The 14,649-nt window shown below is 52.7% G+C and overlaps 1 protein-coding gene across 1 annotated transcript in view; it reads right to left on the reverse strand.

Annotated features, from left to right (window-relative positions):
- Positions 1-1,535: 1,535 nt before the first annotated feature.
- Positions 1,536-14,649, reverse strand: part of WNT3A (Wnt family member 3A) — a 40,960-nt gene continuing 27,846 nt past the window's right edge. The window contains exons 3-4 of the mRNA XM_023253742.2: positions 8,316-8,581; positions 1,536-2,082 (exon numbers count right to left, since the gene is read on the reverse strand). Of these exons, the coding sequence (XP_023109510.1) occupies positions 1,603-2,082; positions 8,316-8,581 (746 nt within the window). The 3' untranslated portion in view covers positions 1,536-1,602. The remainder of the gene's footprint in view (positions 2,083-8,315; positions 8,582-14,649) is intronic.

A 14,649-nucleotide genomic window follows, 5' to 3' on the forward strand; every position in this document is an offset into this window, starting at 1 on the left:
GTAAGGGGAGGGAAGACCACCCTTCTGGGGGCTGTGGGTCCTTTGCCTGAAGCATGGGTGTGGACCCATCTTCCTCAAAACTCCCAAACAATGCAGCCCAAATCCAAGTGAGCATCTGAGGCAGGGTATGGAGTCTGGCAGGGCAGGGCCTGGACAGCAGCAGAGATGAGTTGCTGGGGCAGTCTGGCCCCCTTCCTGCCTTCCTCTTACAAGGGCAGTGGACCAGAGAGGTGCAGGGAGGTCCAGAAGCTCAGAGGGAGACAGGGTGGGGCTGGAAGTTTCCAGTTCCAGCTTTGCTCCTCTCCGGTGGATGTGAGATGTGAGGACAGGGAGGACGGTGGGCCAGGCAGTCTGCATAGTAGAGGTCCCAGCTCATCAGGTCTGACTGCAGCCTGGGTTCCTGGGAAGATGGCCCGGGGACGGTCTGAGGCAGGAGCACATAGCAGCCAGGGCACAGCTAGGCCTCGGGGGCCAGGCCCCTCTGCTACAGGACTCCTTGTCTTTTCCCCAGTTCTTGGGGCTCACCAGGGTGAGCGTCTTCCCGGTAGGTTCCTGGTTGCGAGCTGTGGCAGATGCCAGGGTGAGGGAAGGGTGTCACAAGACCTCCAGTCGCCTGAATTGTTGCAGAGCACCAGACTTGGAGGGTGGACTCCAGGGCCCATAGGAAGGGGTGGGAGGGCCGGATGCCACCCCACGGGGTCCCCGCGGCTAGTTCTGCCCTGAGAAGCTGCTCCTCTCTCGGGCGAGGTGTAGCGGAACCTTACAGGTAGGCCGGTGGGGAGGAGGGGGGCAGCACGGGAGCCCCGCCCCCAGAGATGACCCCTTCCCACCCGGTAGCTCCACCCACGGACCCCGCCCTTCCAGGCGTAGCTCCACCCCGCCCCGTCCCCATCCAGGAAGCCCGCACCTGTGTAGGAGAACCCCACTCCACTCAGGAACCTCACCCTTGCCCTACCACAGGTTACCCTGATCCCATCCAGGGGAGTCCTAGTCCTGGGGCCCCGCCTCCCGAGAGAAGCCCCGCCCCATCGAAGGAAGAAACCAGAACCAGTCGAAGGACCCCGCCCCTATCCAGGGATCCCTATTTCCGCCCTTCTAGGGAGGAGCCCACCCCCATCCAGGAGCCCCACTCGGAGGCCCGCCCCCAGAGAGGAGCCCTGCCCCATTCAGGGAGAAAATCTGCACTTGTAGGGTGGCCCAGTCCCCTCCCAGGGAGCCTCCTTTCCGCCCTACTAGGGACGGGGCGGGGAAGGTCCGGCACCCATCCACGAGCCCTAGTTGGGAGCCCTGCCCTATCCAGATTGGAGCCCCGCCCCCGCCCTATCAGGGAAGAAGCCCGCCTCCATTCAGAACTCTCAGTTGGGGGCCCACCCCTATCCAGGCAGGAGTCCTCCCGATTCAGGAGCCCAATCCCCACCCTCAACACCCTATCCAGGGAGGAGACCGCCCCCAGAGAGGAGCCCGCCCCCGACCTATCCGGGGAGGAGTCCTCCCCCATCCGGGACTCCCAGGTGGGAGCCCCGCCCCCAGACAGGAGCCCCGCCCCCGCCCTATCCAGGGAGCAGCCCGCCCCCTGCAGGAGCCGCACGCGGGGCGGGCGCGCTACTTGCAGGTGTGCACGTCGTAGACACGCGAGCACTCTTGGCAGCTCACATAGCAACACCAGTGGAAGACGCAGTGGCACTTCTCGCGGCGCCGCTCGGTGCGCGCGTTGTGGCCGCGGCCGCAGCACAGCAGGTCGCAGCCGTCGATGCCGTGCGAGCTCACGTTGCAGGTGCGGTCGCGGGTACCGAATGAGCCGGTCTCGGGGTTGGGCTCGCAGAAGTTGGGCGAGGGCTCGTAGTACACTAGGTCGCGGTCCGTGGGCACCTTGAAGTAGGTGTAGCGCGGCCGCAGGGTCTCCACCCACCCGCGCGACTCGCGGTGCTTCTCCACCACCATCTCCGAGGCGCTGTCGTACTTGTCTTTGAGGAAGTCGCCAATGGCGCGGAAGTCGGGCTGCGACCACCAGCAGGTCTTCACCTCGCAGCTGCCCGACAGCCCGTGACACTTGCACTTGAGGTGCATGTGGCTGGCGATGGCCTGCAGGAGCGCGCCAATGAAGGGCATCAGGGCCCGCCCAGTGCATCTAGTATGTGCGGGGGGAGGGGGGCTCTCCCCCCCTTCCCCGGGGCTGTGCTCTTGGCCTGTGGTCCCCCCGTCCCATGTTCTCCTGGCAAACTCAGTGCAACCTGTCTGTTCCATAAAGTCCCCTCTCCATGCGTCACCAGTGCCACCCTTGAGCCAATGCCTCCCCTGGCCGACCCAAGATCACCGGAGGGCACCTCCGGTGCCTGACAGCTTCACCTCTCTCCTTGGCTGTGTCTTATGACTGGGGGAGGGAGGGAGGGAAGGGACGGAGAGTAATGATCAGGTTCAGGCATGCAGGAGGGAGGACATTAATTCTGACCTGGAGAACCCAAAACCGCAGCCCAGAGGACGTGTACATGGCCTGGTGGCAAAGCTGGGGGCTGAACTGAGCAAGGATAATGGGGGTGGCTTGAGCAGAGCCCCTTCAGGGCCCAGAAAACTGGATTTATGGGGCTGTAAGGGAATAGGAAGAGGATGGAGGTAGTGCAGGGGGACAAGACTGGGGGATCTTGGGGTCTTGAGGAATGTGTTTCTTTCCTTCTCTTTATTTTTATTAAAAAATTTTTAAGTGTATTTATTTATTTTGAGAGACAGGGAGAACGAACAGGGGAGGGGCAGAGAGAGGGAGAGAGAGAGATCCCAAGCTGGCTCCACATTGTCAGTGTACAGCCCCATGTGGGGCTCGAACTCACCAACCATGAGATTATGACCTGAGCCAAAACCAAGAGTCGCTTACTTAACCGACTGAGCCACCCAGGTGCCCCTCTTTCCTTCTCTCTTTGAGGGAAGGGATGGGATTGGGGGTGAAGGGGCCTGTGACTTAATCCAAACTAAGGTTGCACTGCCCACTGTGGTGGGCACCTGCCACCTGTGAGCCCTTGAGATGTGGCCAGTCCACAGTGTGGTGTGCTGTATGTACAAACCAGATGCTGGCTTGCACAGAGTCCCCAGGCTTCATGCAAGAAAAGTACATAAAATATCCCCTCACTATTTTAATATTGATTGTGACCATTATGGCACTGATAACACGTTGGTTGATATACTGGCCTTAATAAAATTTCATGGTAAAACTAATGCCACTTGCTTCCTCTTTAAATGTGGCTACTAGAAAATGCATAACTACGTATGTGAGTCCCATCATACTCCTGTTGGACAGTGTAGGGTGGGCTCTGTGTCCATACGCGAGTCCCATTATACTTCTGCTGGACAGTGTAAGGTGGGCTCTGTGTCTGTACATGAGTCCCGTTATATTCCTGTTGGGCAGTGTAAGGTGAGCTCTGTGTCCAGATGCTGCCTGCACCCCGTCCCCCTCACCTACACTTCCCTCTCATACTGGCCCTTTCCGGGGGTATCTGTAATGACTGCATCCCTCCTCTCAGTTAATTTCTGTCTCATCTCCATTTTCTTCTTTTCTCCAGAGACCTCGTCAGTCTCTTTAATTTTACTTTTGTCAAAGTTATACATGCATATACTTTAAAGAGACCAAGAGTTCCTGAGACTTGCTCCCACGACCATGCACACACAGCACCTGACTGACCGGCCAAGGCAACAACTTGTGCATCTTGCATCTCTAATAGAATGTTTGCTTGCTACTCCTTGAGTTTGGGGGGTTCGGCAATGTCTCCCCTCTCACCATGGAGGGTGGGAAGTCAGCTCTTTATCATCAACCCAAACATGCCAATGCACATCTCCCCAGCCCTCTCCACCCCAAAAAACTAAAGCAGAATCCAGTTACATGGATATCGAGTGCTGATGCTATTGGAACTGTGTTCAATGTCATACCCAGCTGAGCCCTGTTATAGGGCATGATTACTTTTTCTTTCCTACAAAACTTTCTTGTTGCTGTTTTTAATGTACTTATCACGAATTCAGACTCAGACTTTCCCCAAACTGTGTAAATATTCTCTTCAAGATGTTCAAACATATCATGTATTCTAAGATTTTAGCCTCTCAGAGACATCTCTTTGAGAGACCTTCTGGTAAATTTTGTGAAATGTGCATGCCTGAAAACACAGTTTTTCTACTTGAAAAGTTGACAGGATGGTTTAGCTGGGTATAAAATTCTTGGTTTACAATATTATTTCCCTCCCAAACTCTGAAAGCAGTACTCCATTTTTATTCCAGCTTCCATTGTTGTTCTTGGAAATTCCGATGCCATTTTGATTCCCAATCCTTTGCATGAAACCCAAGGCTTGGAGGGCTTCTCTGTCATGGGCTGTGAACTTCATAACGCTAGGTCTTGGTATGGGTCTCCTCTTTCATATGCCAGTCACTTATTTGGGCTGTTTGGTCTGAAACTTGTGATCTTCAGTCCTGGGAACCTTCCTGCCTTCTTTGCTGATTTCTTCTTCATGTTCACCATTGACTGTCTCTGACAGAACCTCCATATTCTCCATTCTTTCCTATTTTCCATCTCTTTGTTATTTTCCTCTACTTTATAGAAGGGTGTCTCAAGTATCTGCCAACTTTTCTGCTGGGAGATTTGTTTCTGCTATCCTACTTTCAATTTCTAGTGGCATTTTTTTCCTTCTCTGAATATTCTTTTAATTTAACATCCTGTTCCAATTTTATGGGACAGTATTTTATATCTCTGGGTATAGTGTTTTTTTTAACTCTTTTCTTTCTTTTTTAAAACAGTGTTTATTTATTTATTAGGAGAAAGAGAGAGATAGTGCAAGTGAGGGAGGGGCAGAGAGAGAGGGAGAGAGAGAATGCCAAGCAGGCTCCATGTTCAGTGTAGAGGCTGACTCAGGGCTCAATCCCACAACATGATCCTGAGATCATGACCTGAGCCAAAAGTCAGACTTTTTACCGACTGAGCCACCCAGGTGTCCCTAAAATTGTTTCAATTTTTTTTAATTTTTAAAATATAAAAACAGGGAGGGGGACAAAACATAAGAGACTCTTAAATATGGAGAATAAATAGAGGGTTACTTGAGGGGGGGGGATGGGCTAAATGGGTAAGGGGCATTAAGGAATCTACTCCTGAAATCACTGTTGCACTATATGCTAACTAACTTGGATGTAAATTAAAAAAAAATAAGTTAAATAGAAAATATATAATCTTCTCACCCAACATGGAGCTCGGACTCATGACCCTGAGATCAAGAGTTGCATGCTTTACCGACTGAGCCAGCCAGGTGCGTGAAATAGTGGTAGTTTTGAAGTTTTCATCTCTCTTTACAATGTCTCTTTCCCATAAGTTTTGTTTTTGTTTGTTTTGGTCTTTAACTTTGTGGTTACAGGAGACCTTCCTCAGATGTCCTGTGATCCTTGGATGTCTGCTCATATTTAAAAGCAGGATACCAGGGGCCCCTAGGTGGCTTAGTTGGTTAAGCACCTGATTTGGCTCAAGTCATGATCACAGCTTGTGTGTTCAAGCCCCGTGTTGGGCTCTGTGCTGACAGCTCAGAGCCTGGAGCCTGCTTTGGATTTTTTGTCTCCCTCTTTCTCTGCCCTCCCCCACTCATGCTCTGTCTCTCTCTTTCTCAAAAATAAATAGACATTAAAAAATAAAATAAATAAAAGCAGGACACTAAACATCTTGTTGGAAGCTCATGTGCTTGGTGGAGACTTGTCAACATGGGCCCTCACTACAGTGTGACCTGGCTGTGACCATGGGGGAGTCCCAGGTAGGTATCTTTAAGTCTCCTCTTGGGTTGGTCCAATTCCCAGGGGAGAATCTTCAACTCCTGTCTGGAGGGTCAAGCTTCACCGTGGCATATGGAGACTAGGAAGAGAAATGCATGTGTAGATGGGGACTACTTTCACTTGGGAAACCAGGCTGTGCTTGGTGTCCCTCAGTCCAGACACACTGTGCTTTGCCCTTTTCAGAGACTACATACCCAGACTTCTGCCATTGTAAAGGACGGGTGTTTCCTGGATGTAAGGAGATGGACAGAAAACCTGGTGGGTTCCGAATTGCTTTTAAAATAGATGATCTATCCATTTCCTGTTTTTAGACCCAGTATTTGTCTATACTTTTCAAGACACCTGCTACTAGTAGTTCCTGGGTTGGCTGTCAGAGTTCTCCTCTACTGGTTTAGGATTCTGCTTTCTCCTAAGACCCAGTTATTCATGGATCTGCTTCTCAGTTTGCAAACTCTGGCTGCCATTGTTAGGTACTGCTTTCCACGTTTTCAGGAGTTATCATGAATTTATATGTTATGGCATTCATTTGTTATCATTTTAGTGGGGTTCTGGGAGGTCGCAGAGGGAAATGCTTATGTTCACTTTGTTGTCTTTCACTGGGATTTCTCATACATCTTTCAGTTCTACAATTGCGATGTGATTGTTTCCTAAGTATATTCTATGCTTTTTATAGTTTCCAGTTCTCTGCTGAAACATTCAGACTCGCATTTTGGCTTTGTAAACCTAAATAAGCATGTATATTTTTTCACACTCTGTGTCTCGTAATTGTAGTAATCTGTAGTCCCTGTGGACTCATTTCTGTGATTTTTGCTGATGATCACTCATTCTGTCACCAGCTCATGTGATAGGTTATCTTTGATTATGTGCTGGACACTGTGGTTGAAAAATTATTTGTAGTAACATTTTTTAAACATTGAATAAGGTTATCATCCTCCAAAGAGGATTTGTCTGCCTTTTTCCAGGTGCATGGGAAAACCAGCAATTTGGAATCACCATAATTTGTTCTCAGATCTTGGGATTTTTCTAGCCTGCACATGTGTACAAGGGCTGGGCTACTTCTGGTTTTCCTTTAGTCCTCAGGATCCCAGGCTAAACTGAGGAGTGATGTCCTAGAGATAGCACCCTTGATGAGCCCCTTTGGGGCTCAGTCGATTAAGTGTCTGAGTCTTGATCTTGGGTCAGGTCATGATCTCATGGTTTCTGGGATTGAGCCCCATGTTGGGCTCTGCGCTGACAGCATGGAGCCTACTTGGGATTCTATCTCTCCCTCTCCTTCTGCCCCTCCCCCACACACTCTCTCTGTCTCTTTCTCTCAAAGAAAATAAACTTAAAAAAAAAAGAAAGAAAAAAGAAATCTTTGCCTACTCCAAGGTCACAGAGATGTTCTTTCATGTTTTCTTCCTAACATTTTTGTTTCATTTTGTTTTACCTTTTACATTTGGGTTTGTAATTGGCTTTCTATATGGTGCGAAGTAGGAGTCAGGTTAATTTTTTCCACCATATCGTTATCCAATTCACTGAGCACCATTTATTCAAAAGAGACTATTTTTTTGTCTGCACTGGACTCATTGTCCTTGGGATAAGTCAGGGGACTGTATACTGGTGGGCTTCCTATGCTTTTAACAGGGCACTTTCACATCTGACGGTGTGCTTTGTGCCCAACACGAAGATGAGTCACTCATCTTGTTTTCTGTTGCTGGCAGGTGAAGCCGCTGGTTCCAAGGCCAGCACCATCTTTGTGCTGATCAATCTGCTGGAGCCCTCCAGGTCCCCACATGGATCCCCTCACATAGGCGGTCAGTCCTTTGGGCCCAATCCTTTCGAACAGGGCTTACAGAGCCCTTCACGGCTTTGTCCCCGTTTCTCTGTCCCTCCTCTGCTTTCCGTGTTCTGTTCTTCCAGACAACCTCACTTGCAGTCCTGTCCTACACTGTAGGCTGCCTGAGGCTCTCCTGGCCTCCCCCCAACCTAGATAACTGCTGGTTACTTTGCACATCTCCTCTCAATGCTACTGCCAGCAGGAGGCTTTTTCTGAGATGCCAGCCTGGAGTGTGGCCCCTCTGCAGTGCCTGAGTCACCTTGAGAATGTGCATTTCCTTATCACAGAACTTCCCCACGCTGTGCTGTAGTGGCCTCGCTGTCTTCCTCCCTGGACTTGTGGGCATTCCTGCAGGGCAGACCCTTATCCCCCCTGCCTTCCAGTGGCCTTAACTGCACCGGGCTGTTTCAGATGGCCTTGCCACCCCAGTCAGCCCTCCCACAATACTCCCAACAAACCACACCCTGCAGGGAACCAGGTCACACATCCTGCCCAGAAAGCTTCTATTTCTCTGGGGCCTCAGGAATGTGGCCAGAGGGGTTTCCCAGTGTATCCCCCAGACCCCACAGGCCCATGGTAGGATGCCTCCCCACTCTACCCCCAGGATGCACTGGGCCTGGATGGATGACCCCCTGTGCACCCCAGAGTGTGCAGGGTCATGGTCACAGCCACTGCCCCATGCTCCCCCAGGACAAGCCAGGAGCTGTCAACATACCTGGCGTCCAGCCTCATTGTTGTGGCGGTTCATTGCAGAGCGGGCATCTGGCCGGTTCTCCCGTGCATCTGCAAACTCCCGAGACACCATGCCACCGAACTCGATGTCCTCGCTGCAGCCGCCCCACTTCCAGCCCTCACCTGGGGAGCCCTGGTGGCGGCTGCTGCAGCCACAGATGGTGGCGGAGCCCTCAGCACAGGAGCGCGTCACAGCAAAGGCCACGCCGGCAGAGGCAATGGCATGCACAAAGGCGGACTCCCGGGTGGCTGTGGAGAGAGGCAACAGGGTAGGCAGGACCTGGCAGGGCTGGGGTGGTGAAGCCGAGCCCTGGGCATCGCTGCCCCTTTCAGGGCAGGGCTCTGGGCACCTGGGGTGGACATGGGTGCTGGAGGCCAGGCAGGGCTGCAGGGGAGAGGGGTGCCCTGTGCATAGGACCCAAGGAGGAGGGTGGGTATTGGGAAAAAGTACTTGGAGGGCCTACGGGCCCCAGGAGAGATGCTGGACATCACTCCCCGTGAAGAGCCACAGGGACCCCTGTAATATGAAGGTCAGATCAGAGCCAGTGCTGGAGAGGATGTGCAGAATCTGAGCCCTGTGCACTGCTGGGGAACTTGGTGCTGCATCTAGGAAAGCAGTTTGATGGCTTCTTGCAACCCTATGCGTACCAGGTGACCAGGCCACTCAGCTGGGTATTCACCCCTTGAGGAAATGAGGTGGTCACAGAGACCAGGGAGCAAACATCATGGCTACTTTATTTGTAATAGCCTCAACCTGGAAGCTTCCAAATGTCCATCAACAGGTGAATGGACAGAAAACTGTGGCACCAAATCAGTAAGTCCGGGGACATGATGCACCACACGGTGACTTGTCAGCAATACCGTGTTGTGTGCTTGAAACTTGCTAAGAGGTCTTACATGTTCCGGTCACAAGAGAAACAACTGTAACCAGGCTGTGCGTGATGTGTAGTCACCAGACAATCATTTTGGTGATCGTTTTGCAGTATATACACGTGCATGTGGGGGTGGGCCCGACCTGGCCTTCCATGCCGGGCATGGGGCGTGTGTCTTGCTGTGTCCCCGCATCCATCCTGGGCAGCAGGCCTGGACGGTGCTGGGGCTCCCAATGGCTCCTGTCACGGTCATGGGGATGCTGCTGCCTCCTGACCCACATCAGTGCCCAGGGGACTTTGGTCCTGGGAGGGGGTTGGGCAGGGAGGCTTCACCCTGGGAGGGGGATGGGCAGATGGGGGGCTTTGTCCTGGGAGGGGGATGGGCAGGGGGGCTTTCGTCCCAGGAGGGGGATGGGTGGGGGGACTTTACCCTGGGAGGGGAATGGGCGGGGGGGGGGACTTTGGTCCTGGGAGGGGGATGGTGGGGGCTTCACCCTGGGGAACCAGCAGAGGCTGTAGGTTACCCCTCACTCTTCCTCAGGCTTGCCTGCCCCAAAGCCCAGGCAGGTGGAGGCAGGGGAGCAGTGAGGGTTCCAGCCAGGAGCATGCACACACTGAGACTCACTCAGCACCCAGCACACCTGTCACTGAAAATCCCACATTTATTCATCTGGCACTATCCCCCCTTCCCTGTGAGTCCAGCTTTCAGCATCAGCCAGCTGCACCATCAAAGGCTCCTGGTTGGAACCTGCACTCCCAGCCTGCAGCTTCCCCCATCCACATGCATGTGCCACATGTGTTGCACACACACACACACACACGCACATGCGCACCCATGCACAGCCGTGCAGGCAAACACACATGCACATACGTATGCACACACGGGCTGTGCCTAGTCCCTTTGGAGTTCCTGGCCTTATGTCCTTGCTTCACCTGCACACGGGCCTCCCCCACACTCAGCCCTCGTCCTTCCCTCAGGCTATTTCCACTGCTCCTCTGGTCACGTGCACCTGCCGTGTCCCTTGTCTGCTCTTCAGGGTACGGGCCTTGCAGTCCCAGTGCGGTCGGTGCCTGGCCCAGGAAGCTCTCTCTTCAGTCCTCTCCCCAGCATGCAAGCTCCCTGGGGTGGGGGGCTGTGTTTCGTTCATTTTTGGTTTCCAATTCCTGTAGATGGTGGGTGGGGAGCGAGGGCCCGGTCTAAGCAGAGGGCCGGGCCCTGGGATGGACGGGGAGGCCCAGCAGGGCCAGAGCCTACCCTGGACAGGCCTGTGCCATGAGACTGGATCTCCACCCCTGCCCACTCAGCATCCTTCCCTGCCCCTTTTCCCGACGGCCAGCCAGCGGCCACCTCCCCCAGATGCTTGATGCCTTGGCCTCACTTTGCTTCCATAATACGGCCAGCAGTTCTCGAGCAGGCATGGAGTGGCCTTCTATGGGCCCAAGGCACGGTGAATAAAGGCCAGTGTGCCCTGGTTGTAGACCCCCTGCCCTTCTGTCCCTGCACTCCAGCGGAGCCACGCCTTTGTTTTGCCTTCCCTGAGGGTGGGCTTGGCTCCTTGGGTCCTCACCCCTCCAGAACCCAGGCCTGGGGCTGCTCCTGCCCTCCAGGCAGGGCATGTGGGCTGCTGGGCCAGGCAGGTGTTTCCTAGGTATTCCTGGATCTCAGTGCACACAGCCGGGTGCCTTCCGCCCTCTTGCTGCTTCCAGCTGGCTGAGGGCCCCCGGTGGCCCTTCTCCAGGACCTGGGTATCAACTCCTGCCCAGGGGGCCAGAACTACTCCTCCTGGAGAACATGCCTCCCCTCCTCTGAGATAAGCAGAGAGCCAGCGAGCCTGGGGCCTTGCACCTTCCTTGAACAAGGGTGTGGCTGCTTAACAGGCTCAGGCAGAGGGGCCAGGAGGGGCCAGGTCACCAGACACACTCGAGGGGAAGGGCGTGCTCAGGGAAGGGGGAGGGGTCTCCCTTGAACTTGGAGGAAGAATTCAGTCCTGCCCTGCTCTCTCACCAGCTGGCTGTATGACCCAGCCCTGGCCTCCCTCCCCTGTGGGCCTCAATCTCCCCTACCCAGTAAGGAAGGGGCTCTTCACACATGAGGTCCTGAAGGCTGACGCTACCTTGTAGCCTGCCTCCAACTTGTTCATGAGGAAAGGAAGCCTCTAAGGAGAGGCCACAAGACCCATGGCCAGAAAACCATGAGAGCTTGTTCTGGCAAAGAGAGTCTGCTTAGAAACAGAAGTCACAGCCTCCAAGCACTTTGGGACAGCCGTGCCCTGACTTTGCAGACGCCTGGCCCACCCCACCTTACCTGAGGGGTTGGGGCTGCGGGGACCACAGCAGCTGACAGGTGGCTGATGCCTCCTGAGAAGATGCTCCAGGGACACCATGGAGGCCTTCTCAGCAAAGAATCAGGAAACGTCAGATAGATGCAAGAGGCCTGACCTGGTTCCTCCTAGTCTTGTGGGCACGAAGGGCCAGGGCCAGGCATACCCAGGATGGGATCCCAGATGGGTGGGAGAATGGGAGAAACCTGGGAGTGTAGTTATCATGGGCTGATCTTTGTGCTGATGGATGCAGCTGGCTTTGCTAGCACTGGGGATGTCTGGGAGCAGACATGGACCCTGAACATCGCTCTTGCCACATTTCTGTATGTCTACAATTCTTTCTAAAGAAAAGTTAAAAGACATGCTGAGGTCATGGAGAAGGAAGACCCCCAGCATGTCCAGGTGACACCTCACAGTAGCAGGGACATCTGACCCAGGGGTGTGGGATTAGGCTTCACTGGGGCAGGAATCACAGGGCATGCCGGAAAGTGTGTGTGTGTGTGTGTGTGTGTGTGTGTGTGTGTTGGATAGAGAGCCCATTGCTTTTATCAGATTTCCACAGGTCATGAGCCTACTGGCTGGAGTAGGAGGAGGTAGGATAGGGCTCCCCTGAGGCTGTGCGTGGGGAGGACACAGTGAGGACTCCGACCAGGGTCTGGAGCCCTGGCAGCCGCCCCAGTCACAGGAAAGTTCTTAGCCACTGACAGCTGCTTTGTCAGACGTTTCTGCTTCTGTTTACACAACAGAGGCAGCTAGGGAGTGGGAGGGGAGCCATCACACCATGGGAAGGGAATCACATCTTTGGAATGAGATTGGAGACACCTCCATCATGTCACTGTCACTGGCAATGGGCTGCGGCAGGTCAAGAGAAGAAGAGGGGGCATAGGCCCCTGGGAGGGAAGCCAAAGGGCCAATGCTGCCAGTTTGCCAAGTCCCTGGGACAGAGCCTGCATGAGCCTTTGGAGCTGCTCAGGACTGCCCTGCTGGCCCCAGGATTCTTCTTCACAGCCGTGAGATGGGCTCTGCCTCCCTGGGTCTCAGAACTTCAGGACTATACCCATCTTGCTTCCAGACTCGGATTTCACAGGCTTGTCAAACACCAGAGATCATTTGAGGACTGAATTAGGACTGACAAGGCTTGTTGCTTTTCCATGAGAGTATAAGATATGTGAAAAATGACTATCATAATTTTGGAGGTGAGGTCAGGGTTGGAAAAAGGAAGAAGAAAGGGAATTTAGTGGCAAAGTCATTCTGTGAGTTAAGCATCCTCCATGCGGAAAACCATCTTTGCCAGAAATTTGCCATTGTTTCATTACTAATTAGTTACGGAGTTCATGCAAAGTATCAATGATCTATTCTTCCTTCCATTCATCTACCATCTATCCATTTATCCATCCATCCATCCATCCATCCATCCATCCATCCATCTGTCTATCCATCTGCTATCCATGTATCCATCCACCATCCATTTATCCATCCATCCACCCATCCACCATCAATTTATCCATCAAACCATCCATCCATCCATCCATCCATCCATCCATTTATCCATTCTTCCACCCATCCACTATCCATGTATCCATCCACCATCCATTTATCTATCCATGTACCCATCCACCATCCATTTATCCATCCATCCCTCCATCCATCCACCATCAATTTATCCATCAAACCATCCATCCATCTATCCATCCATCTGACATCCATCCATCCATCCATCCAACCATCTATTCACCCATCCAGCATCCATGTATACATACATCAAAACATCCATCCATCCATCACCATCCATTTATTCATCCATCCACCATCAATTTATTCATCAAATCATCCATCCATCCATCTATCCACCATCCTTCCATCCATCCATCCATCCATCCATCTGTCCATCCACCATCCTTCCATCCATCCATCCATCCATCCAACCAGCCAGCCAGCCATTTACCCCTCCAGGATCTGAGAGTCTATAAGAAGCTACACACTAGGCTCAGAACTAGGAATATGAGGTGAGTAAGATGTAAGGTGCCCATTCTCAAGAACCATGGTAAGAAATCTGTAAGATAGTGATTGCTGCTCTCTCTGATGAGATTTCTAACAGCCCAGGCTTTTTAAAGTTCAAGGAATTACCCATCTAATCATTAATTAAGTAGAAGCTGGATGACCCACTATCAAGTGGAAGGAATCCCTGCATTGGCAAGGCGGAGGGTGAACCAGGGGAATCCTGCCTTTAGTGAGAGACTCTACTGTTGTGGATCAGGTTCTTTGCTTTGGGCTGTGCTAAGTCACCTGCCTTTGGGATCTTACAGTTTGTGAGGAATAGAATAGAGGAAACAATGACACACAGTGGCAGTGTGAACTCTGGGGCAGGCTTGGGATGGATGGATGGGTAGATTAACTGGTGAGTGAGTGGCTGGCTGCCTGGCTGGATGAATGGGTGGGTGGGTAGATGGGTAGTAGAAGGATGGATGGATGGATAGATGGGTAGATGAGTGGATGGATGGATGGATGGATGATGGATGGTGGACAGATGAATATTAGAAGGATGGATGGGTGAGTGGGTGGGTGGGTGGATGGGTGGATGGATGGATGGAGGGTGGTGGGTAATGAGTGTGTAGATGGTTGGATGGATGGCTGGATGGATGGCTGGATGGGTATGTGGATGGATGAGTGGGTGGGGATATATATTGGATGGATGATGTATGGGTGGATGGATGGATGGGTGGATGGAAGGATGGTGAATGAATGGATGGATGGTGGATGGATGGATGTATGGATGGATGGATTTATGGATGGGTGGATGGATATAGACAGATGGATGGTTAATGTCTGGGGCAGCTGAGGGAGTCCCATGTGGTGAGAGGTGGGTGTCTAGCAGAGGGCAGGGAGAGATGTCCAACTGGCTCCATCACAGCTAGGTCAGTGGGGCACTAGGTGTCACCTGTGAGATCGGCTTCGGCAGTTACTTTGCTTCCCTGGGTTTCAGAACTTTAGAACTAGGCACCTTAACAAATTCTTGCTTCCAGATTTGGGTTCCATGGGCTTGTCAAGTATCAGAGATCATTTGAGGACTGAATCAGGATTGCCAAGTGTTGTTACTTTTACTATTTCATGAGAGGATAAGACA

Source organism: Felis catus, chromosome A1, assembly GCF_018350175.1.
Source record: "Felis catus isolate Fca126 chromosome A1, F.catus_Fca126_mat1.0, whole genome shotgun sequence".
NCBI classification, from domain to species: Eukaryota; Metazoa; Chordata; class Mammalia; order Carnivora; family Felidae; genus Felis; species Felis catus.